Source organism: Gobius niger, assembly GCF_951799975.1.
Source record: "Gobius niger genome assembly, chromosome: 3".
Classification (NCBI taxonomy): Eukaryota; Metazoa; Chordata; class Actinopteri; order Gobiiformes; family Gobiidae; genus Gobius; species Gobius niger.
Window position 1 is genome coordinate 30227779 of NC_136854.1, and position 24411 is coordinate 30252189.

At 42.7% G+C, this 24411-nt stretch overlaps 1 protein-coding gene across 7 annotated transcripts in view; it reads left to right on the forward strand.

Annotated features, from left to right (window-relative positions):
• The window catches only part of tenm3 (teneurin transmembrane protein 3), a 627437-nt gene that overhangs the window by 215556 nt on the left and 387470 nt on the right, over positions 1-24411 (forward strand). For all 7 annotated transcript variants that reach the window (XM_079553229.1, XM_079553230.1, XM_079553228.1 and 4 more), the window contains one exon: positions 1621-1914. In XM_079553229.1, coding sequence (XP_079409355.1) covers positions 1621-1914 — 294 coding nt within the window. The remainder of the gene's footprint in view (positions 1-1620; positions 1915-24411) is intronic.

Below are 24411 nucleotides of genomic sequence, written 5' to 3' on the forward strand. Positions count from 1 at the left end.
GTCAATGAAATATGCCATCAATTGAACTTTGGTCAGTCGTGGGGATTAAAACGCTTTATTTCTAAATATGAAAATCTTAGATAAGAAAAATGTTGCAATACATTTCTGACATCAATTCCTTTAAAAAAAAAAAAAAGTTTTTTAAATGTTTTTTGCCTCATTCACCTTCAGTGTCTCGCCTTAAAGTCTGTTTGAATTTGGCCGTGTAAACCTATGCAATTAAAATTACAGTACAAACAAAAAAAACATACTTTTCTTCTGGTATAAATAAGTTTCCGCTTCATTTCTTTTAATAAATAACAGCATGCGTAGGTTTGATTAATTACTGGACTACTGCTGTCACTCTGATTTAATGATTCTTGAGCGGAAAACGCACTAATCACCTTTTCCATCTGACAAACACATTTTTTCACTCTTCATGCAAAGCTCCCAGGATTTTTTTTTTTCTCCTATTCTTCTCACCTTGAATCATGCATGTGTCAGGTCTAGCATGTTCATAATCAAGACGCTTTTGTTTTGCTTGAATTGTTGAGAAGAAAGGTTACTTAACGAAGTACGCTTACTCAAGTGCTGTACTTCAGGCTCCAAAGTCAAAATTGTGACATTTCTGGAATAATCTGTCCCAAATATGCCCATCATTCATAACACTCGACTTGTACTCTCACATTTTCATTGAATTCTTAATGCTTGAACTCAAGTAAAACATTTGTCTGAGTGACTTTTACTTTTTTCAGAGAGAAACATTTGACCTGGGGGACTTTGACTCACATAATGAGATGTTTATCTCCAGAAGCTTCTTCTCACTAAACGTTCTCAACTCAACCAACCCAGTCTCAGCCAATGATATATTTGAAAATGTCTACAATGAAAGTAACTGTAGTTGTTGTTTCCACAGAAATAATAAAATATGTATTCAATGCTATTCAATACATATCCAAATGTATTTTTCCCATAGTAATTAGCATTAAAGGCACTATACCAGATTTATTTATTTTTTTTGTGGAAAAATGGAACAAAGTTGTTTTTTTCCTACTTTGATATATTGTAAACTCAGATGATTGAGAGGAGACAAATAAATAAAATGTGCATCTAAATATAAAGTGTTTAAGCCACCAAACATCACAAATTATGAACAATCCAGATGTTTCCATCGACCAAGTTTAGGTGACATCAAAGCCTGGTTAGAAATGATTGATGAATGCAAAGACCCTTTGAGATGTGACTTTAAATAAGACCAAATGCCAAATTACATTCAGTTACGTTGTGTCATGAACATGATGTGTTATACTTATAAATGGTAAATGGTCGCATTTTATATAGCGCCTTTCGACCTGCTTTACGCGCTTTACATCAAGGAACCAGTCACTCAATCACCAGTGTACGCAGACACTGGAGGCAGGGTGGGGGAAGTGTCTTGCCCAAGGACAAAACGACAGTGTGCACCTGCGGTATTTAAACCGCCGATCCACTGATCCCAAGACGACCCGCTCTACTCTCTGCTCCACTGTCGCCTGGATCTGGCTTCACCTTTCATTTGAATAGAATGTCCAGTGAAGCAAATGACGGCTTTGACAGCAAACGCCGACTCTGTGGTGTCTTATGGTCGTTTATCTCTTGCAGGTCAGCACTTCAGCCTGCGCCAGCTGGGCATCTGCGAGCCGCCTCCACCCCGCCGCGGCCTGGCGTTCTGCTCCGAGATGGGCCTTCCTCACCGGGGGTTTTCCGTGGGCACGTGTCCCGCGGAGCCTGAGCTGGACGGTGGGGCGGTCATGTCCCCGGAGCGGGCCATGAGGCTGTGGGGGCGCGGGGGGCTGGGGAAGACCTCCGGCAGAAGCTCCTGCCTGTCCAGCCGCTCCAACTCGGTGCTCACTCTCACCGACACCGAGCACGAGAACAAGTCTGACAGCGACAACGGTAGGAACCAAATCTAGTGTTTCTCTACGCCGCTGTTTTCATCACATGCACTCACAGAGACGCCCAACAGAGACGCTTTCTCTACATTTGAGACTGTCTTTCTCTACACTGGCGTCACAAGTATTCCTGATGCTAAAAACGAGAAAATAACTGAATGTAATATTTAAAAAATCAGGCTTTCCCCCAAGTCTTTGTATAGTCCCGCTTTGAATGCATTATTGTGGGATATTGTGTTTTTACTCATGGAAATGTACATCATTTTAGCATCAGTTTGCTTCACAATGTTCAGTTTTTATTCAAGCAACTTAAAAACAACGAAAATGTACATTATATTTCACACTTATAAACATGGGATACAGACTTATTTTCATGCTCGAATCGAATGGGAGTTGGATGAAGTATAGCACTTAACAGATTCAGATGCAAATTCAACCGACTCATTTTTACACATACACATGAACACATTCACAAACTCCGAGGACAATGATCCACGTGAGCTCTTACAGTTCTTCCTCAGTTCTATACTTCGCTTTATAAGTGGTTTGTAACTTTAACATGTGAATGCTTTTGCTTTGCTTGTACTTATTCTTCAGAGCTGGACAACACACACACACACACACACACGCACACGCACACGCACACACACACAAACCCCTTAGTCGATACCCTCCCTCTTTATGTCTGAACAGGTAAAGTTTTTGTTTGCCCTGTACATTATTTGAGCTGTGTTATATTCTACACAGTCATTTAGTTTTAATCATTTAGACTGCAAGAATAGTGAATTGTATGTTTAATATATCCTACCTCTCTCCGACAGCATACAACATTTCTATATATAGATTATGTTGATTATTGTTGATCAAACAGTTGAAAACCACTGCATAAAAAAAAAAAAAAAGTACTGAAGGGGAGACACTGCAGGCATGCAAGTACTGCCTACGGATTTTAGATTTTCCAGCCTTGGACTGAACTGTATTTTGATAGTTTTTTTTTTTTTTTTTTAAGAAGGATTTTCTTTCCTTTGAATTTTGTAAAAAAAAATATATATATACTGTGTGTATATATATATATATATATTTCCAGTAATAAACAGCTTATTTTAAAACTACTGTAAAGATATCCAAATCTCCATCTGAAAAAAGTCTTTATAACTAATTTGTCGACAAAATAAATCCATACATTTAAACCTGGCCATACATTTAAACCTGGCCATACATTTAAATGTGACCGTAAACAACAGTTTATAAAACAGTATATAAAAGAAGCATATATGCATAAATATAAGCATATATTTGAATAGGCTGCATACATAAAACACTTTTTTTAAGGGGGTTGTATTAATCTAGTACATTATCAAAGCTCGTACATTTTCTTTGTGCATTCAGTGCCTTTTATCTGCAGAATGGACAGAATTTACAGTTTGTAATCGCCGGTAGCTGGTGTTCATGTCCCTCGGAAAGCATTTACTGGGAATTAATGGCAGGGTGATGTTAAGCGCGGGCAGATAACAGGTGCGTGCTGCGTCTTATTAAAGCAGTTGTCTTTATTTCTTATTTCTATTAGAGGCCGACGCGCACGCACACACAGCCGCGGCGTACGTATGCGCTCTGGGTTTTGATGCAGTAATTAACAACACCATATAAAGCGCTGACTGCGTGCTTTGGCTATATTAAGTTTTGATAATGTTTTTATTAAATGGCATAATGCTGTGGATGTCAGAGCTCCGGGGGACGCACTTGTCTGAAAGTGAGTAGTCGTCATCTTTTCAGAGGCTAATTGCGACGCAGCTGCCGGCTTTGATAAAGTGCGTGTGGAAGAGAAATTAAGCAACAACGGAATGCAAACGCAGTCCGCGGCTCGTGCTGTTGATGTGGAGGTAAAGTGTAAATGCTCTGAGAGATGGCACGCAGAGTTGTGGGTGAGAGTCCCGATGGGGCGGATGCATTTTCTGTATGTGTGAATGAGTGACGTGCTGCTTTAATCCTAATGTAGAGAGGAGAGGGGAAACCTTTGCCTCATGAAATTGTTTAAATTGTTATTGGACAGTTTCTTTCTTATTAGTAGTATTATTGTCTCTATTTCTTTATGCCTTTTGTAATATAACGTTGATCCAAATTTGTTTCATGAAGTCTTCTCAGTACAATAAATTAATAAACCTGTTATTGTAACAATTTATATGTTTAGTTTCGGGCTGAAACAACTAATTGATTATTGAAATAGTTAACAACTATTTTTGTAATCAATTCATCGTTGTCTAGTAAACACACACTCAAATAGACCAAAAATGACATGTAGTATTTTAGATGAAAACCGACTTTGTTTTGAAAGTTAGGGTCTGTAGTGTTTTGTACATTGTAAATTTCATACACGCCTGTCTGTGTCTCATCCAATCAGAAAGCAGACACTAAGTGCCTCCTCTTGGTCAAACTCACAAATGAAAACTTCTGTGATTTCAACAGTGGGATGGCACAAAGCTGAGACCTAAATTTCTCATGAGAAATGTTTAAACTTGCAAATTAGATGATTATTTTGTATTTTTAAATTTAAAATACTGGACAAGGTCGGCTATTTTGATTTCTAATGCCACATGCATTTCTACAATCATATTAGACGTATTTCTGTGACAATAACACAATTTCAGAGGTCAGACAGTGTGTGAGACTGGGTGGACACTTCAAACCTAGGGGACAGTGACAGTAGCTTTTGTATAATCAGGTTCTATTGATTGCAGTATATGTTTAAGAGTACTTGAATGGTGCACAATCCACTCTGCCATGTGTGTTATCACTCAGATATGTATGCGCATTACAGAGGGGCTGAAGGTTGAAGTCTGCTGTCCACCCCCCCCATCCCTCACTCGCTCTTTTAAACACTCAGTTCAGCGAGGGCCAATAGATGTTCATCTTTGTGTACGGACATCTTTATTATATGTGGAGATGGCCTCTGAATTTATATAACATTCTTATGGAGTCCAGACTAAACAGTGTGGATTCTCTAATGGGGTTATCAAAACACAGCACTCCTCTGTATCATCCCGGCTGCAGTTTTCTCATAAGAACTTCTCCAATACATTACAATTTATTTAAAAAAAAAAGAAAGTTTAAAGAGAGACAAAGTTGTGAGACAAAATGCTGATGTGATGTGCTTGATGTTGGTTGTTGTTCTGCCGGAGGAGTCGTCCCGGGACGGTCTTTTTGTGAATGCTAATGTGCTGTTTACTGTAATACAAAGGGAATAATCTGTGGGTGGGTAAATATGACTAATAACAATGCATGCATAATGTCGAAATCTTTTTTTTTTTTGGTTACATCTTTTTTTGTGTGGACATAATTTTCACTTATTTACTTGGCCACTGCAACATATTTACAATTTACAGCTTGAAATAGTGTCAGTGAACGGAAAAGGGTACTGTATCACCAGGGGCTATTTTGGTTGACTTCTCATAGTTAGTTTGGAGCGCCCTCCTCTGGCAGCAGGGGGAAACAAACATGCTAAAAACAATATATGACCATCCACTTTTAGTGCTGCTGACAAATTGTGATAAACACAATTTTAACATAATCCAGGAAATAAAGACTGATTCGCTTCTGCAGTAGGGGTGTGTCAAAAGAAAGGTAAATCAAAAGAGCGACAAAAACACGACAAAAAAGTGATAGAAAAGCCACAAGAGAGCAACACAAAAGTGGCAAACACAACAACAAAAAAGAACGGAAGACATGACAAAATGCTTCAAAAATGCAACATAAAAGGGGCGACAATGCAACAAAAAAGTTACCATCAGTTTTGTAGGTCTTAACTTTCAGAGGAGGTGTGCTCTCCACTCGAGAAGCTTTTAGATTTGGGTAAAGCCGAGCTGTAGCAAATGTGCTCGCATAAGGCAGGGGGTCAGAGGTTAAAGAATGTGTCGCCACGTTATGAGGTTATCGTTATTGTGTGAATCATGAAGTTCCCATGTTCACACCCCTATTCAGCAGAAGACGAAACAACCAAGATGAACAGGAATACTCAAAACTGTGTGAATGGAGCAAAAATATTACACCAGATACTGCATGTCCGTGACGAGGGAATGTTCCGGCATGATTAAAATCTTTAAAAAGCCATTTTCCATGAGCTTCACATGCATGCACTCAAGGCCAGTCCATTTAAAACCGTAGAAATATCAACAATCACTTTTTTTAACTGTACTGAACTATCAGACTGAATGCCTCCTCTATCCCTGCTTGTGCAACGGGCTCGATTTAGCGATAAACTTGTTTTCCCCGTCTCCCCTTGACCTCTCGCCTCATTCGCTCCCCCTGATAATGTTGGTTTTGTGTCCAAACAATACACGCTACATCTGCTCCACGGAGACTCGGGCTACTGTGTTACTGCTCCCTGGATGCTCCCAAAACAGTAGGGAGAGTGTGCAGTAACTTAAACCCACCTGCGAGATCCCATCGGCCGCTTTGTTGTATAGGGCAAAAGAATAGGAGCGATGGAGAGATGAGACGACTTTGAATCCGAGTAATTCTGAGAGGGAATAAACGAAGAAGAGAAAGTCGCGGATGGAGAGGGGGGAGTGAACAGGAGAAGCCTCAGTGCATTGTTTGTTCTCCAGAGAGGAAATATTAGACCTGAGACGTCTGGCTGGGTCCCCAGTGGACAAGACACACAAGCATCGCACAACACACACGCACACACACGTACCCGTTTATGTGTGCTGTGGGGGCATGACTCCCGCAGTCTTTGTTGATCTAATTATTTTATTTTCGTTGGTCTTCATGGTTGTTTGTTATACTTTTTACGCTTTGCCATTTCCCTGCACTCTGCTTCTTCTTCTTCCTCTTCTTCTTCTTCTTTGAACCCAGGACACAGTGGGCCATGGCATTTTGAACTTTCAAGGAGATGAGCTCAACTTTCAATTGCATTCATCTATCCAGAGTTATGTCCAACTATGTTTAAAAGTTAAAAACAAAAGGTCAACAAAAAGTCAGTTTGACATATTACGGGACTTTCGAAATCCTCTGTTGCCCATATTGACGGTATAAGTCCCCACTTGACTTGCTAAGCACAGACACACACACACATAGACAGCCATACACACTTCTGTGGTGACTGGACCCTTGGGTGCCCGGCTGTCCTGTCACCCGATATCAGTGATCTCCAGCACCGACAGTAACGGAAAGATACGTTTACATTGTCTCCTCTGCGTGCAATCGTGATTCACAGGTGCGTCTGCAGAAGGCACTCGAGGGAGGACGTGCAGGACGACGAGCTTGAGTTACATTCATCACCTGGACATACGGCACAGGTGTCAGAGTAAGGGACTTTAGCCTGCAGGAAGGGTGGGTGTACGAGAACAGCTCAGCCAAGGACACTGCGTCATGACAGGAGCAATGGAAGGCTAGAGAAAGTCTTTGACGGACTTTGGAACTGTTTAGAAGTTCTCTTACTCAAAGTATTATACGTTTCCAATGGGAGATCATAGGAGAGTTATTTCCTAAGTGCGTAATGTTGTCCTTGAAGGTATAAGGTTGAGGTCGAGACGGATTAACTCAAAGGAAGGACTTTTTCTTCTGTATTTGACCCATTCTTCAAGAACAGTGTGCGACCACCGTGGAGTGTCGAAGACCCTTCTCCAAATCCTGAGATCCAATCAGAGCAGGAGCTTGGATATCAATCCACAAAGCTTGTTTAGTTTATTTGATGAAGAAACCAGAGCTTTATTTCAAATGTTTTCTGACCTTTATTGAACCAGGAATGTCTTGAGGAGTTTCAGAATACCATTTTCAGTGGAGTCCAGACCCAGGGGGAGATGCTATTGTTGTTTTTTTTGGTCAAATGGAAAACCAGAGCACCTAGAGGAAACCATATGCAGATGCGGAGAGAACAAGCTTTGGTGTCTTCTATTCTGGAATTCAAACCCGGGACCTTCTTGCTGTGCGGCCATGCCTTATAGGTTCGTAGCCGTTCTCATTTAGATTTAATTAATTCCCGGTTTTGTCTCAATTTAATTCCAGCTCAAACCTCAAACTCACAGTAAACACCCTCATTTGACATTTGCGTTTGGGAAGAACTGCCTCTATGGGTCTAAAAAGTTTGCCGACACCAGGTCTCGCTCAAGGACGTAACAACGTGCACTCTGGCAACATTTTAACCTGATACCTTCCGGCCGGTGAGTGATGAACAATCAACACACTATCGGCGATATTAATAAATCTATACCTGCTCCGTGTCTCTTCTACATTACGCCCTGACTGCCCTTGCCTATTGCACAAAATGATGACTGGTAATTACTTACATGTCCCCGCAGGACCAACAAACAGATGTCCTAGTGTGGCTTATGCAATAGGCTTAAAAAAAAAAAAAAAAAAAGCATTTAACTCCACGTCCTGACCTATTTCAGTATTTGCGCTCGCGTCTTTACGCGCAGAGCCGCAGATAAACGCATCTCCGCTGAATCTAGACACTGACTGACAGGACGTAATAGAAACAGGGTGAAAAATGTCCAAAAGTGAAGAGGAGAGATGGCAGACGTGGAGTGTATCTTGTCTTTGCTAACCAGATTATTTTGCTATGTGTCAACAAAACACTTAATCCATTTGGCATTTCTAAGCTGCTTAACACTTTAACCTGAGCTATTACACTCAGCGCACGCACACACTCACGGACCGGGAAGGCTGCTGCTGCTGCTGCTGAGGGAAAACTCACAGTTTAGGGACAAGAGAGAATGACATTTTCAACAGAAGTATAGTGGGTATAAAAACACATCTTTACAGTATGTACATTAGGTATAAACAATACTGATAGACATAGACACAACAAGTCTCCTGTGGTCCAATTATGGAATTGAATCATAATTTTGGCTCATACATACTTTTGGGTACCTCAGCATTGATTTTTTACGTTATATACAAAAAGGACAAGATTGAGAGGCTAGGCTTGTCAGGATTTGTTTTATGTGTGGCCTGGAGCGCCCTCTGCAGGCAGCAGTGGAAAGATGTGAATACAAGCTTTCTCCACAATAAATGCACTTTGAGGAAACAAAAAAGGAAAGGAAGCAAAAGCTGCGTGAATGAAGTAAAATACTAATTCATTCATTCATTTTTTTTTTTTCATCTGTGCACATTCGTATTGGTTTTCTTCAATATTATTCACACTGCGTTCCAAATTATTATGCAAATGACATTTTTCTAAGATTTTCTAAATTGTCAACTCAAATGAGAGTCAGCATAATTTTCAAGTCTTTAGCTGGTAGAGGATAATTTAAATGTGGTGGAAAAAATTTCCTAGTGATAGTATTTTTTTCAAAAATAAATATAGTAAAACCCTCAAAATCTACTGTTCCAAATTATTATGCAACTCATTGTTTCAGTACAGTTTAAAGCTTGTAATTAACTGAAAATGGTCATGTGTTGAATTTGTAGCATTAGGAGGTCATATTTACTGAAATCAAAAGCTATTTCAATCAAAAAAATATTAACAGGTCAAGTTATATTTCACCATAGGAGCCCTTGTGTGATAGCAGCTTCAAAATTCTTAAATCCATTAAACTTGTGAGTTTTTGTAGAGTTTCTGCTTGGATTTCTGCTTGGATTTTCTGCAGGATGTCAGAATAGCCTCCCAGAGCTGCCGTTTGGATGAAAACTGCCTGCCACCCTCATAGACGTTTTTTTTGTTGAGGCTCCAAAGGTTCTCAATAGGGCTGAGGTCAGGGGAGGAGGGGGTCCACATCATGAGTTTCTCTCCTTTTATGCCCATAGTAGCCAGTGATGCAGAGGTATTCTTTACAGTATGACATGGTGCGTTGTCATGCATGAAGAGGATTTTGTTAGGGAAAGCACGGCTCTTCTTTTTGTAGCATAGAAGACAGTGGTCAGTCAGAAACTCCACATATTTTTCAAAGGTCATTTTCACACCTTCAGGGAGCCTAAAAGGGCCTAATGGGGCCGACCAGCTCTCTCACCATGATTCTGGCCCAAAACATGACTCCGCCACCTCCTTACTGACGTCACAGCCTTGTTGGGACATTGTGGCCATTCACCAGCCATCCACTACTCCATTGATTTGACCATCCAGGGCTACACGGCGCTCATCAGTGAACAAGACTGTTGAGTCCTCATGTATTTCTGAGCCATTGCAGCCGTTTCTGTTCATCAGCTTCAATTAACAGTTTAGGGGAGGCCCGGATAGAAGGTTTATGCACAACTGCAGCCTCTGGAGGGTCCCACACCTTGATGTTTGGGAGACTCCAGAGGCACCAGCAGCTTCAAATACCTGTATGCTGCTTTGTAGCATCTGTTCTCTTAATCTGATGTGTTTGTCTGGCAGAAACCGTCCATATTGTGCCATTATCTGCACAAACCAGAGTGTGCTCTGAATCATCCACAAATCTCTTATCAGTATGATGATTACGCTTAATCTTTCATGAAGTATCGAAGGTTTTCATACCTAGACCAAGGCATTCAACTATTTCACGCTTTTCATTAGCAGAAAGACCCTTTTTCTTTCCCATATTGCTTGAAAATGATGATCTGCATAATAAAGTGGAACACCCTTTTTCAGTAGTTTTTCCCTTAACTGGGCTTAACCTGAAAACGAATCATCCCAGGTCTCTGAGATTAATGTCAGTGATTCATAGAGCCCCAAGACACGATACCATCCATGAGTTTCATGATTATTGTTTTTTTTTTACCTTTTTGACACAAAAATCCAATTTGCATAATAATTTGGAACGCAATGTAGTTTGTTTTGAATCGTCTTCGTAGCTAAGCCTCTCAGTACCTTTGTGATTTGCTTGTGCTCTGCTCCCGCTCTTGCTCTCCGAGTTCGACAGATCAGGCTCTGCTTGTTCCCAAAACACAAAGAAAGCTAAGAGGTGACTGTGCCTTTTCGCTGTCTGCTCCAAGATTATGGAATGAACCTTCAGACAAGGAATCACTTCCTGTCTTTAAATCCCTACTAAAATCGTATTTCTGTCTGCCGTTTGGCTCAGTTTGAGGGTTTTATTATTTTCACGTTTTGTTTTTAAGGTGTTTTTATAAGTAAAGTTAAGCTTAAAGATTGGACTTAGTATTATACTTAATATGTCTCCTTTAAATGCACAGCAACAACAACAACAAAAAAGAGAAAACCCAAACCCGAACCACTGACTTCGACCATCGCGCACCTGCCACACTGAAGCTGAAATATTTTGTATAATCCCTATATTATTACTACACTACTTAAAATACTGTTCACTATTTTTGAATAATTCTGCCTTCCTCAAATATTAATGATCTTTGCTTATTAAACAATCCATCAGCTGGCCCAAACAGAGTTCATATGCGTTTGACATATTTACTTGCCTTTGCCGCACCTAAACTGCATACATTAGCTGGCTTTTCGGCGCCATTTGCACTCGTGCTCGCACTTCATCAGATACAACAGATGTGGCTACTGCAAGAGACGGATGACTGCAATATCAAAGGTGAATATGGAGGGATATTTTACATGTGGTTTATTTTCTTATTTATTTCTTTATTTTTTTTCCCCCTCCGCGACACAGTGAAAGAGGAAACTGTCACCTCGCCGCCGTTCTTGATACATGGATATTACGCTCGGTTGTGCTTTTGTTCAAGCCACGTTGCATGTTTAATACAGAAAGAAGTGTTAGCGATAAATAATGTATGGCGTCGGAAGGAACACTTTGAGAGGAGACGGCGAGAGAGAGAGAGAGAGTGGTTTACGCTATTTCTCATACATATAAAGCAGGTATCAAAAGGTGTTTTCCAAAAGCTTTAAAGCTTCGTTCAGTCTTTATAATCTACTTTTGGACGCCCCGTGCTTTGATATTTTAGGGGTATAACTCAAAACAGTGGATGTCTTGAAAATACCCCTATTAGTTTTAATGTTATAAAATGTAGTTACAAAAATATGCCAGCAGAGAGCGCTATGAAGACAGCCAGGGACAGGATCGGAACAAGTTTGGTAAACCTCATCGATTACTCTGACGTATATCGGAGTGTGGGCTGGTGTTTATGTTTGTTGTTTGTTTGTGAACGTGACGCACTCTGCCTGAACAAACCAAAAAGGTCGCCAAAAAAAGAAAAGGTCACACGATCTATTATTTGATTGGACCACCCTTAGTTTTGATTACAGCACTTTGGCATTAAGCTTCTGCAATCAATTTCAATGTTGTTTTCACTTATAAAAAAGTTATATTCTTATTGTTTAAATCAAGTATTCTCTGACGCTGCTTTTCTGTGCGATCAGTGAGGCCCAAGCAGCGAATAGAACCTCCAAACCCTTTAAGCCCACGACCTCCTGACTCATTTAGTTGATTTCCGTTTTTTCAAATACTCTCTTGTTAATGAAAAGCATTTTTGCACCCAAACTTTTAAGGCAAAAAGAAACGTGAACAAAACAGTATGTATTGGTAAAGAGTAATATAACTGAAAGACAACATAATAAAGGTCAAAGTAATGTTACCATTAGCATTTCAGCAGCGACTTTCCAGGTAGTTTGTAGAGTGAGAAAACTAGGCCCTGTAGGAGGTGAAACATGTTGGGCGCACAGGCCTTTAATCCCACTAATATATGCATTTGCGAGCTTCATCCAATATTATGTAGTTAGCACGTGGAGTGGAATGCAATATGGAGTTGACCACAAGATGTCAGCCAGAAGCCCATAAAAACTAATTAGCTATGCTTGCAAATTATGTTCCCCATTGTTCCCCCATCGTTATATGGACTATATATATATATGAATTATTTGAGGAAAATCTGATAGTTTCATCGGCTAAGAGGGTGAGACCTGAAAATGCTTTTATTTTACTGTACGTTCCAATAAAGATTTTTATTACACTATCTGCTCTTTCCTTTGTCAGCAGCAAAAGTTAATGGGGATTAGCACTCGGAGCATGTGGTTGTTCCACAGGTCACTTTAGCTGCAGAATCGCTTGCTTTCCTCCAGGCTGCAGCTCTAACTCACACACACATACAGTTCGAGGAGCACGCGCACACATTGCCTCATGCTGCACAGAACTATGGTGCCAGTCATATTCAATAGCAATCAAGCACTGACCAGAGAAATCGATGCGTAACAGACTAAGTGACTAGAGGGTTTAACTTTGGCGCCGTTAACGGGGAGAAGACACTTCATTCCATCAAGTGGCAACATTAAATCATTAACCATACAAGCTCTCCCCCTCTCTTCCTATCCTCCTCTCCGCTCAGCGCACAGGCCGGGCTTTCATACACTCTGCTGCAGAGAATGCATCTGTGAAAGGACTGAATCGAGATCGTCAAACCACAACAAATTCTGGTGATCATTGGAAATTGTATGATCAGAGAACTTGTGCATCCGTGCTAAATCTTTAAGCGGTCTATATTTATTTATTTTCCTAATTGTTTTCTTGCATGAAAAAAAGACTTGGACAGGGTTTTCTGTTTGGAGTTTGCTCTCCCCAGGACTGTGAAGGTCTCCCTTATACCGACAAAACCCGCTGGTTGGTCTGGCTCAATGCAGCCGTGCATGTAAAAGCCACAGCGGACAAATTCAAACTCATGACAGCAGTTTCGACAAAGAGCTTCACATGAGCTACCGATTTGATCAAACAGAAGAACAGTTTGAAAATCAGCAATGAGATGTGAAATGGAAACAACAGATGGGAAATGACCAACAGTCGACAGTTGAAGGAGCAGATGGATGCTTGTTCCCGGGTGTCCCCTGTCCTTAGACTCTCTTTCTGGACAAGAAAGAACAGGGAATATACAGGGCCGCTGAAATCCATTTTGTTTGTCCAATTAAACAAATTAAGTTGAGATGTAGGTGTAGTTTAATAGTTGGTGCCCCCCAGAACCTGAGTTTCACTGCTCCGCCCCTGCAACTGCAGCACTTCAGCTCAGACATGTCTTCCCTCTCTGCGCCTTCCCCTCTTTCCTTCCTCACTTGCCGCTGTGAGCACCGGCACCAGAGAACACTACATGACACTAATGTATTATCAGGACATCTGAACTTGAGTTTTGCAGCGAATTTACTACGTTTGTGCGAGCGGGCCGTGTGTGAAGTCTCCTTGCGCGGCACAGGGAACAGACATGCGACGGATGATGCGACACACGTAGGAATCTCTCCTGCGTGGGTTGTATCATCAGTCGCATTGGCACACATTTCTATAACTTTTCGTTCTCACAAAACAGCGGCACGAATGCTGTACAATGCCGTTCAGTCAAAATGGCTTCTATGTGGTGCTCCTTGGAGACTTGACGCCCGACGCACAGCGCGTTATGAGCATATAGGGAGCGGCGGCACTGGAAATTTATCTTATTTATCCCTAGTGGCCATGCCGCCTTTGCTCTGCCCAATCCCGTCAGACCTTGGAAGCTAAGCAGGGAAGGACCTGGTCGGTATTTGGATGGGAGACCGTTTGGTAACACCAGGCAGCCTAGCAAATGTAGTGAGTGAGTGAGTGGTTGATGGTGGTCGGATGGCACAGACTGGTTGCCTCGCTTCCGTCAGTCTACCCCAGGGCAGCTGTGGCTACAATAGTAGCTTACCACCACGGAGTATGGAGTGAACGAATAGTGCAATGTAAAGCGTCTTTGAGTGTCCAGAAAAGCGCTATATAAAACCAATGCATTATTATTATTATTATTTCACGCATGGGTTGTTTATGCCTTTTCTTTCAGCCCTATCTGACCATATTCTATTCCATCCGTGTCATCAAACCCTTGCGAATCAGCTAAATTAGACCAATTTGAACCAGCACGTGGGGGTGTTGAACAACTTCATTCTGATTTCAATACCTCAGTCATTATTTGATAGATTTAAATGTGTGTGCAACTTTCAGCACGCCAGGCCACTGCTGCAGCCCACAGACTCGCAATTACTAATCCATCTAAATTAAACCTTAGACTTGTACCACGCCATATGGACATGGAGAGAGTTCCCTCCCAGAGCAGATAAGATGTTTCAAGGACCCCAGTGACGGGTTTTGTCCAGCGCGCTGCCCCTTCTTTCCTTGTGCACTTGTGTTTCTGAGAACCCATTTAGACCGAATCCATTACCAGGAGTACAGAGAGGAGCACAGGCGCAGAGCGGAGAGCGAGGGAGAGAGAGACGGGGTTAATAAAATGTACTGTTTCTGAGGCTCTTTCAGGAGTAAAATATGAGGGCCATTATACTTGAGGTGAGAGAGACAGGATTTGGAGGTTTAGGATGAGCACGGCGCAATTTTACGGTTCAAGTTTGAAAGTTTTGGGGGCTCTGTAGTTTTCCCTCGCAACCTAAAAAAGCCGACGAGACCGATCACTGTTGACGGAGATCCAGGCTCAAATCCAGGTTATTGTGAATTAGAATAAAATGATGTGCTAATAAATAAAAGAAAGTATTATATTCAGGGTTTATACAAGCAAGTCAAATTTAATCCGTTGTAATGCCATTTTTGACGCCATAAGAAAAAAAAATCTTTGCATATTTCATTGCTTAAGATTTGAAACCATTTTATCAAACAGAGGGAAGAGAACTTCTCCAAATGAGCAACTTTTGAGCAAAAAAAAAGTCAATTTCAGCCAAAAGTGCCACTGAATAATGTTTTAGACCATGATTTTGGTATTTTCTATGAACTCATACAGCGTAATATTTTGAGCAATGTCATAGTTTTTCAATAAATTTAGCTCAAATCAAATGTAATGCTTTTTGAATTACATTTCATTTTGATTTTGGTGATTTTGGTGGTAATGACTTTTAACTCCTTTTAATGCCCAGTGGAAACCCTGCTAGAAACCCTGATATTACACTGCCTGAAAAATGCTCACACGCTCTAATATTTTGTTGAACCACTTTAGCTTTGATTACAGCACGCATTCACTGTGGCGTTGTCTCAATAAGCTTCTGCAATGTCAAAAGTAATCCAGTATTGCAATCGTTTTTCACCAAGAGCACGTGTTGACGATGGGAGAGTGAGACCACTGGGCAAAGTCCTCTCCAGCACATCCCAAAGATTGACAATTAGGAATGTGAGAAAATGATGTCTCCACTCTTTCACAATGTGAGCCCGTGAATCCTGACATTGTCATCTTGGAATATGCCGTGTCATCAGGGAGGAAGAAATCCATTGGTGGAATAACCTGGTCATTCAGGATCTTGAGGTTGTCAGCTGATCCCATTCTTTGGGCACATAGGGTTGCTGAACCTTGCTTGACCTGACCAACTGCAGAAACCCTAGATCATAACAGTTGGTTAAATCCAAGTGGAGATGTTTGTGCATGGCATCTCATGCATATTATGATTATAGCAATCATAGAAGGAACACTAATACTAATAACAATTAGCCATGAGGACTAATTAATACACTAATATTGTAAACATCCCCTGAGTTATACTCGATGCCCTATTCAGCATGCCCAAACTCAGGCAGAACATGCAAACTCCACACAAAAAGGCCTCACAGGGTACAAGAAACCCTTCTTGCCAGAGTTCACCACTATGTGCTGTCTTTCAGTGATAAAAGATCTAATGGTTTCCTATAAAAAGCCTTGCCTGTGTTCTGTGCGAAACGAGACACCTCTGCCTGCACATATGACACATAAGCATCATGTGAGCTATTCTAGTGGCAAAGTGAGACCCGGTACGCCTTTTCCAGATGTTTCACCAGCTCCCATTTAAACACTATCTGCAAGTAGGTTAAAAGTCCCAATTTTGTGCAATGTTCAGGTTTATGAATCACTTTGATACCTTGGCGTTGCCCTTTTATGTTTTAAACTGAAAGGTGGATATTATAAACTCTATAGCTTTACCATGTTACAATGTTGGTCCCTTGTGTTGTTGCTCTCATCAAAAGCATGTGTGCAATAGCGACATGTGTTTTAAGCCATCTGAATACGTTAGAATCTGTGTTGTGGCACCTGCTCACACAATCAACCACAGATAATAGCTGACAAACAGTATTGTAGGTGACATTACAGACAATACAGTGCTGTCCATTTGTTCACATTGCGATTTGGCATCAGTTCAAAACGCTGAAAAGATTTATTGCAGACCCGCGTTTTACTCCAATGCCTTTGATTTAGCTAATGTGCTTAACAAGCCGCCAAATGACTTTATTATGGAGCTAATGAACACAACGCTAGATATTTAACTATCACAGAAGACTATTGGAAAAACATACTATCACAGTGATATTAATACTGGACCAAATAGGTAGCGTTCACGTGACATCACAACATTCTAAAGAGCCATAGTTTAACATTGAGGTGGAGGTCAACTGACGGTAACTATGGTAACGGTGGTAACTGACAAAATGCATATTTTTATGTCTTTGTTTTTGGCTCATATCTCAGTCATGACTGGAGGAATCCACATGAAATAAAAACTGTCACAAAGTTCATCGTCTCCTCTGTCGGCTCATATGAGCTAATGTACAATTATTATCTCTAAAAAAAGTCAAAAAGTGGTCACAATATGCAAAAACATGACCATGATATTGTCCAATAGAAAGGACTTTCAGACATAAAAATAATATCACAGGTTTGTGAATCCAATCACGATCAAATACTGAAGAGGAAAAACATTTGTCAATTTTCGTTTTGGAGATTTCTTCCAAAAACTGCATTTCTCCCATAGAGTTGTATTGGCCCTGCCCTCCATCTGACATTATGACATCATCACATTCGAAATCGTGAACGCTACCTATTGTATTGCAGTAATATCAGTGCAAGAAATGAGGAGCTGTACCGTGCATATTTTTGAGTAAAGTTGACTTTTTGGTCAGTGAATCTTAATGGCAAAAATGTGAAGTCTATGTAACAAGCAAACTCAACCAATTAAAATGTTTTTTTACCTACTACTTTGACATGTCCTTTTCAAATGTTACTAACCACTTCATATACAGTCACTTCACTTTCCCGGTTATTATTTAGAGTTTTTAATATTCCGGTTTTGTCGTTGGTCATTCAAACACAGTTTATAGAAACCTGAAAATAGAGGTTTCCCTTAATGAGAAACCTGAATTCTCCGGCAGGGATTCTCCACCAGTTACAGGATGCAAGCTATTTCCCGGTTACACGCGACTTCCCATTTCTTGCGTAAACAAACATGGCGGCGACGGATCTGAAGAGGTCCTGTTTCTGGAGTCATGAGGAGATTGAGTTTTTTGGGTCTTTTTCAACCATAAAAGAACTAAAACTAGAGAATATTTTTGATTGAAAAAAGGATCATAATGCGGATTTATATAAAACTGTCACAGACCGTTGAAAGGTTTTCCAACAGGTGTGTTCGCAATGGAAAACCTTGAAAAAACTGTTGGTGAACTCCAGTGCTCGCTTGTTCCATGTCGATGGCAAAGACAGACCCACAAAAGGTAACCCGCAGTCTGCCACCACTGTCGTCCTGCCCAAAGTCGGTATTCAAAAGCCATTATACAAACCCCGAAACAAGACACAGTGGTCGCATACTTATGCTTTTAATTTTTCCGCCAAATTGTTCTAAAAATGTTTAAATGCCCCTGCGCAGATGTAGCCTCAATACGAGAAGCCAGGTTCGATTTGATCATGAAAACAAGGGATTTGTGTTTCCCTAGTTCTCAGTGTACATACGGTATAAACCCCAAAATCCGACAACTGCCATAACCGGATTGTGGCAAAATACTCGAGCACATGTCAACGCACTCAATGTAGTTGTAGATCTGCTTTCCTTTCTTTTCTTTTTTTTTTACTGGTTTTGTTGGTAAATTCATCTGGTTAGGAATAACAGAGAAAAGTGCATGCGTACCACCTTTAACTTGTTTGACTCTCCCCTTTCTCTTGACACAACGGTAATTGAATCGGAGGGGGCTGCATTGCACTGAAGTGGAAAAGGTGTGATGCTTTTGTTCCGAAGAATATGCATTTCAGCAGTGTTCCTGACAGACGCGACAGAGAATAATAGTATGAATTTAAATGTGTGTGTGTGTATGTGTGTGTGTGAGACAGAGGAACAGGGTGGTAAAAGGGATCGGATACAGAGAAGATCAGGTTCAGACTGGCTTACATGCGTCGCCTTGTAATGGAGGTATTGATGAAGTGTCACAGCGGGATCGCAAGACGAAGAGCAAAAAAATGGCTTTGTATTCTCATTAAAAAAAAAAAAGTTGAAACATCCCACTTTATTTATTTTTGAAATTCACCTTCACCATGTCAGTCATTGGCTTGCATCTAAGATTGACACAACAGCGTTTTTAATTTTACAGGCTCAAACAAGAAACACAAAGGTAACTTAAAACTTACCTAGGTTTCAGTGTCTTATTTTTGCACAATTATTAGGTTTGTTTAAATGTGATGCAGTTTTGTAAAATAAAAAACACATTCATGTAATTATTGCAGTATTTTGGGAAATGCTCCAATATATGTGTCTCACATTGATAAGCCTCAATCAATACTGTTGCATGTTGTCCTTCCTGCATTTGCACATCTTTCCAAAAATCCTTACTGCTGCTTTGTCAAAACTCTGAGCGCCTTTTTGCTCTTTGGAACACATTTACTCCATACGAGTTGCAAAAAGTTCATTTGCTGTTTCAAGTCAATATGGGTTGATTTTGTTCAGTGTTTCACTGGCCCATTGTGTCGGATCCATGTGTGCACAACAAAGTGCTTCTTTTGACCTTGGAATGCTTCGGTGCTTTGTGAAGTTGGTCCTAAAAAAGAAAATGGTTGTCAGGAACAGTTATCAATTGAAAAAGAGAAATACAGACTGTTACAAAACCATTTTAGCTGTTTAAAAAAGCTATTTCATTCAGTAATAATGTTTATTGCAGACTGAAGTGTTTTGATCAAAGCGTGGCACAGAAAGTGGTCTATTGCAGTCTTGGTCCCTCAAACTGCTGTTCACACGCGAAGGCTGGGTGATAAGTGAGATGAGATGGAAAAGATCAGGTTCAGACCGGCTTTCATGTGTCACATTGTAATGGGAGTATTGATGAAGTGTCATAGCGGAATGACATGTATAAGGACCACCCTCCACACACACCCCCAAACACACACAGATACTCATCGCTTTTCAATGTAAATTCCATGACGTGTAGCCGATGAAAAACAGTTCTGGAGGCTTTCTTATACTACAAGGTTACCAATATCAGTGGATTTTGTGTTTCACTCAATACATCTTGTGGCTAAATGTCTTGTTGTGTCTTAAAATCCCTGAAGCTTTCACTGCTGATTACCATATTCCCCGGACTATAAGTCGCTCCGGAGTATAAGTTGCACCAGCCAAAAAATGCATAATGAAGAAGAAAAAACAGTTAAGTTGCTCCGGAGTGTAACCACGGGGCTAGGCTAGGGGTTCCCCATTTCAACCAACCCAATGCCCGAGGTAAGTCTGGTAACAAAGGAACCAAAGCAGAGGTAGTAAAAATATAAATCTTTTATTTTACATTTGTAGTTCAATTTTATCAAAGTTGGTTAAAACATAACCCTCGAAAAACCCAAAAACACACACTTAAAACGTAGCTAAAGTAAATGGGGAATTTAAACAAATAGAAAATATTCACAAAAACAAACTAAATGTTAATAAATCAACTCAAACCAAAAACGTTAATTAGGAAACAAACTCAAACAAATCCCCCAAAAACCAGCTAAGGTGCTGTAGTGCTTTAAGTGCTTTGAGTTACAGGATTATTTCTTGGTAAAATTTGTTTGTTTGGCAAATTCGGAGCTTTAATTGAGCAGCGTGGACATGACTGAAATACATAGAAAAACGTCAGTTCACTGCCAATTGGCCAAACCTAGGCTGTAAGACGGACACATACCTTAGGCAGACAGGAGGAACACAAACAGGGGGCTCAGGGCACCTCTGAGGAGCAGCATCAGCCCAGCAAACTCCACAAAAACCCTAACCAAACAGTTCAAATTATACCAGTGCACAAATAGCTTTAAAATAACACAAGGTGGAAAAGTACTCACGAAAAAGGCGCCCACACGCCAGCATACCAGCCCCGACACTAACCAACTCAAGCGCGCACCTTTTTGTAATCGCGCAATCAGTAGCACGGGCGGAGAGTGGCGGTGCGTTCACGGGCAGATAGGAACTTTGAATATTGTCTTACTACGACGAGTTTCAACCACCTGGTTACATTTACCCCCCCCAAATGAATCGGTGGCCCAACGATTAGAAAATGACCTATGACCATGGGCGAAATATTGCAGTGGTTAGGCTGCTAGCACCTTGGGTCCGAGAAGCAGCAGCCCCATTTTCCTCACCCCGGACCGGAGCAGGGAGGCGATGCGGATTGGTATGCTGTCCGGCGGTCGTCCGTGTTGACCTCCTTGGTGCAGATCCAGAGTTGTGAGGCACGCCGGGAACCGATGGAGGTGGAATTTGAGGCAGTTCGCGTGTGAGCATCTCAACTGGTGTGGATGGAGCACTGACCCTTTCTCTAACCCTCAGCCAAGCCCCCAACTCAACCTCATCATCACTGGCCGCCTCCTCCTCTGAAGGTAGTCCTTGTGGCCAGACCTCCTGGTCAGTGTCTGGTGGGGGGAGCGCAGGCTTCAAGGCGGTACGGTGCACTTGCCTTACTTGGTCGAGCCCGTCCACTGGGGCAATGGAATAGACCACACCTCCCGGGGTTGGAGCCTTCACGACCTGGTAGATGGTAGAACCCCAGGCATCTTGGATTTTTCTGCGTCCCGGGCCCACACCCCGGAGGTACACTCTTTGGCCTTCCACCAGTGACGCACACAAAGCGCGATCATCATGCCTCTCCTTCCTCTGCTTCGCTGCACACTCCATCCGACTCCGTGCAACATCCATAGCCACTTGCAAGCGCCTCCGATGCTCCACCACCCAATCACACACTCTTCCGGCTTCAGGCTCGGGCAGGTTGCCAAGGAGGAAATCCACAGGTAGGTGGGGGTCTTGTCCGAACATCAATAGGTGAGGCGACTCACCAGTGGTCTGATGGGAGGTGGCATTATAGTTGAACACCAGTTGTGGGAGGTGATTAGGCCAATCGGACTTCTCTTCCGGGGGAAGGGTGCGGAGCAGGTTGTGCAGGGTCCGATTAAACCGTTCACACTGGCCGTTACCCTGCGGATGGTAAGGGGTTGTGCGGCTCTTCTGGATCCCATACAATGCACACAGCTGCTGGACCAATGCACTCTCGAAGTTTCTTCCTTGGTCCGAATGTATTCGTGCCGGGACGCCAAACCGGTAGAACCATTCTCGGATCAACATTTTTGCCACCGTTTCTGCCTTCTGGTCACGGGTAGGTACAGCCTGTGTAAACTTGGAGAATACGTCAGTCATGATCAGCACCAGCTCCCTTCCATCACGGGCTGGTTCAAGCAGTGTGAAGTCGATTGCGAGCACCTGATTGGGTTTGGACGCAAGCAGGTGGCCAAGGGGAGCATGGACCTTTGGTTGGGTGTCCTTGGCAACCGCACAGCGCTCACAGTTCTGGCACCAGTCCTTGATGTCACGGTCCATTCCTGACCAGTAACAACGCTGCCGCACCACCTCCGTAGTCCGCTAGATCCCCTGGTGGCCATGGTTCTGGTGCAGCTCCTGCAACACCTCTGGCCGCAGGCACTCCGGCAACAGCAACTGGAAAACTTCCTCCCCTCCATCGGGTCTCAGCAGACGACGGTACAGCAGCCCCTCCTTCTGCACAACACGGTCCCACTGCTTCACCAAACCCCTCGTTCCAGGACCTAGCTTCTCTTGCTCGGCACGACTCGGTACCCTCTGTTGGCTCCAGAAGGGCAGGAAAGCACTGATGGACGGGTCCGACCTCTGGAGTCTTCTCAGGTCGGCTGGACTGCGGGACGGAAGAGCGGTAATGGCAGACTGAGTGGCCTCCCACTGTGGACGCTGGCAGACATTTTCTGCAATGGATTCCGGAACCCGGGTGCCAGGTAGGTAGGACTCCAACTCGACCCCATCACCACCCGCAAGAGTATGTTGCCTGGAGAGGGCGTCCGCATTCTGGTTGATCCGTCCTGGCCGATACCTCACGCTGTAGTCAAATGCAGACAGCTCCGCAACCCAGCGCTGCTCCGTGGCTCCAAGCTTGGCAGTGTCCAGGTGGCTCAGCGGATTGTTGTCCGTCCATACGACACAGCGGTGGCCCCACAGGTAGTCCTTGAATTTGTCGGCCAGGGCCCACTTCATGGCCGACATCTCCAGCTTCATGGAGCTATAGTTTTTCTCTGCAGGGTGCAGGCTGCGACTCCCGTAGGCAACAGGTCTCACTTTCCCTCCTTGCTCCTGCGATAGTACCGCTCCCAGTCCACAGTGGCTCGCATCTACTTCAACAATAAATGGCAGAGAGAAGTCAGCAAAAGCTAAGGTGGGTGCACTCACAAGGCGGGACTTCAGCTCTTGGAAGCTCCCCTCACATTCCTCCGACCAGGCGTCATGCAAGCGAATTCTTCTTCCTCCACGGTTGTTGGGACCAGACAGCTCTGCAACTAGCCGGTGAAGGGGGGCGGCCAGCTTGGAAAATCCCTCCACAAACCTTCGGTAGTAGCTGGAAAAGCCCAGGAAGGACCGCAGCTCAGAGACAGTTTCAGGACGGGGCCAGTTGGACACGGCAGAAACCTTCCCAGGATCAGTAGACACTCCCTCTTCTGAAATGCGATGTCCCAAGTATTGCACCTCCTGTTTGAAAAACTCACATTTCTCCAATTTCACTTTGAGTCCCTCTTGCTGCAGACGGTTCAGCACAACCTCCAGACGCATTAAGTGTTCATCAACAGTGGAGGAGAAAACAACAATATCATCCAAATAAAGTAACAGTGACTGGCCGTGCTGGGCGCCAAACATTCGCTCCATGAGCCTCTGGAAAGTCCCCGGCGCATTACATAACCCAAAGGGCATTCGGTTGAATTCGAATAACCCAAAGGGGGTGCAGAAAGCAGTCTTTTGTTTGTCGCCTTCTGCAACTGGTACCTGATTGTAGCCACAGGCCAAGTCCATGGTGGTAAACCACCGGGCTCCAGACAACGAGTCCAGGGACTCCTCAATTCGGGGCAGTGGAAATGCATCTTTTCTGGTTTTCTTATTTAGTTGCCGATAGTCCACACAGAGGCGCAAGCTGCCATCCTTTTTGCGTACAATGACAATGGGGGAGGCGTAGGGGCTACTGCTCTCTCGGATTACCTGGGCGTCTAGAAGTTGGTTTATGTGGGCCTTAACAGACTCGTACTCTGATGGAGGAATACGTCTATAGCGCTGACGCACAGGAACATTATCCAAAAGAGGGATTTCGTGAGAAATAAGCCCAGAACAACCTAGGTCGCCTTCGAACGCGGAAAATACTGACACATATTTAAGTAGCAGTGCCCTGACCTTTGGCTGCTCAGCCTCCGTTAACATGGAAAGATCAAGCCCCAATATTTTCTCCCGCACCGAACCCTCTTTCGCTGTGTGAGACCGAACTGTAGCAATAGTGGATTCGCGCTCACCGGGAACTTCATGCAATCCCGACGGTAGACTAACTACCTCAACAGGGGACACCAGGGCCAAGGGACAGCGAGACTTTAAAGTTACAGTGGACGTTCCAAC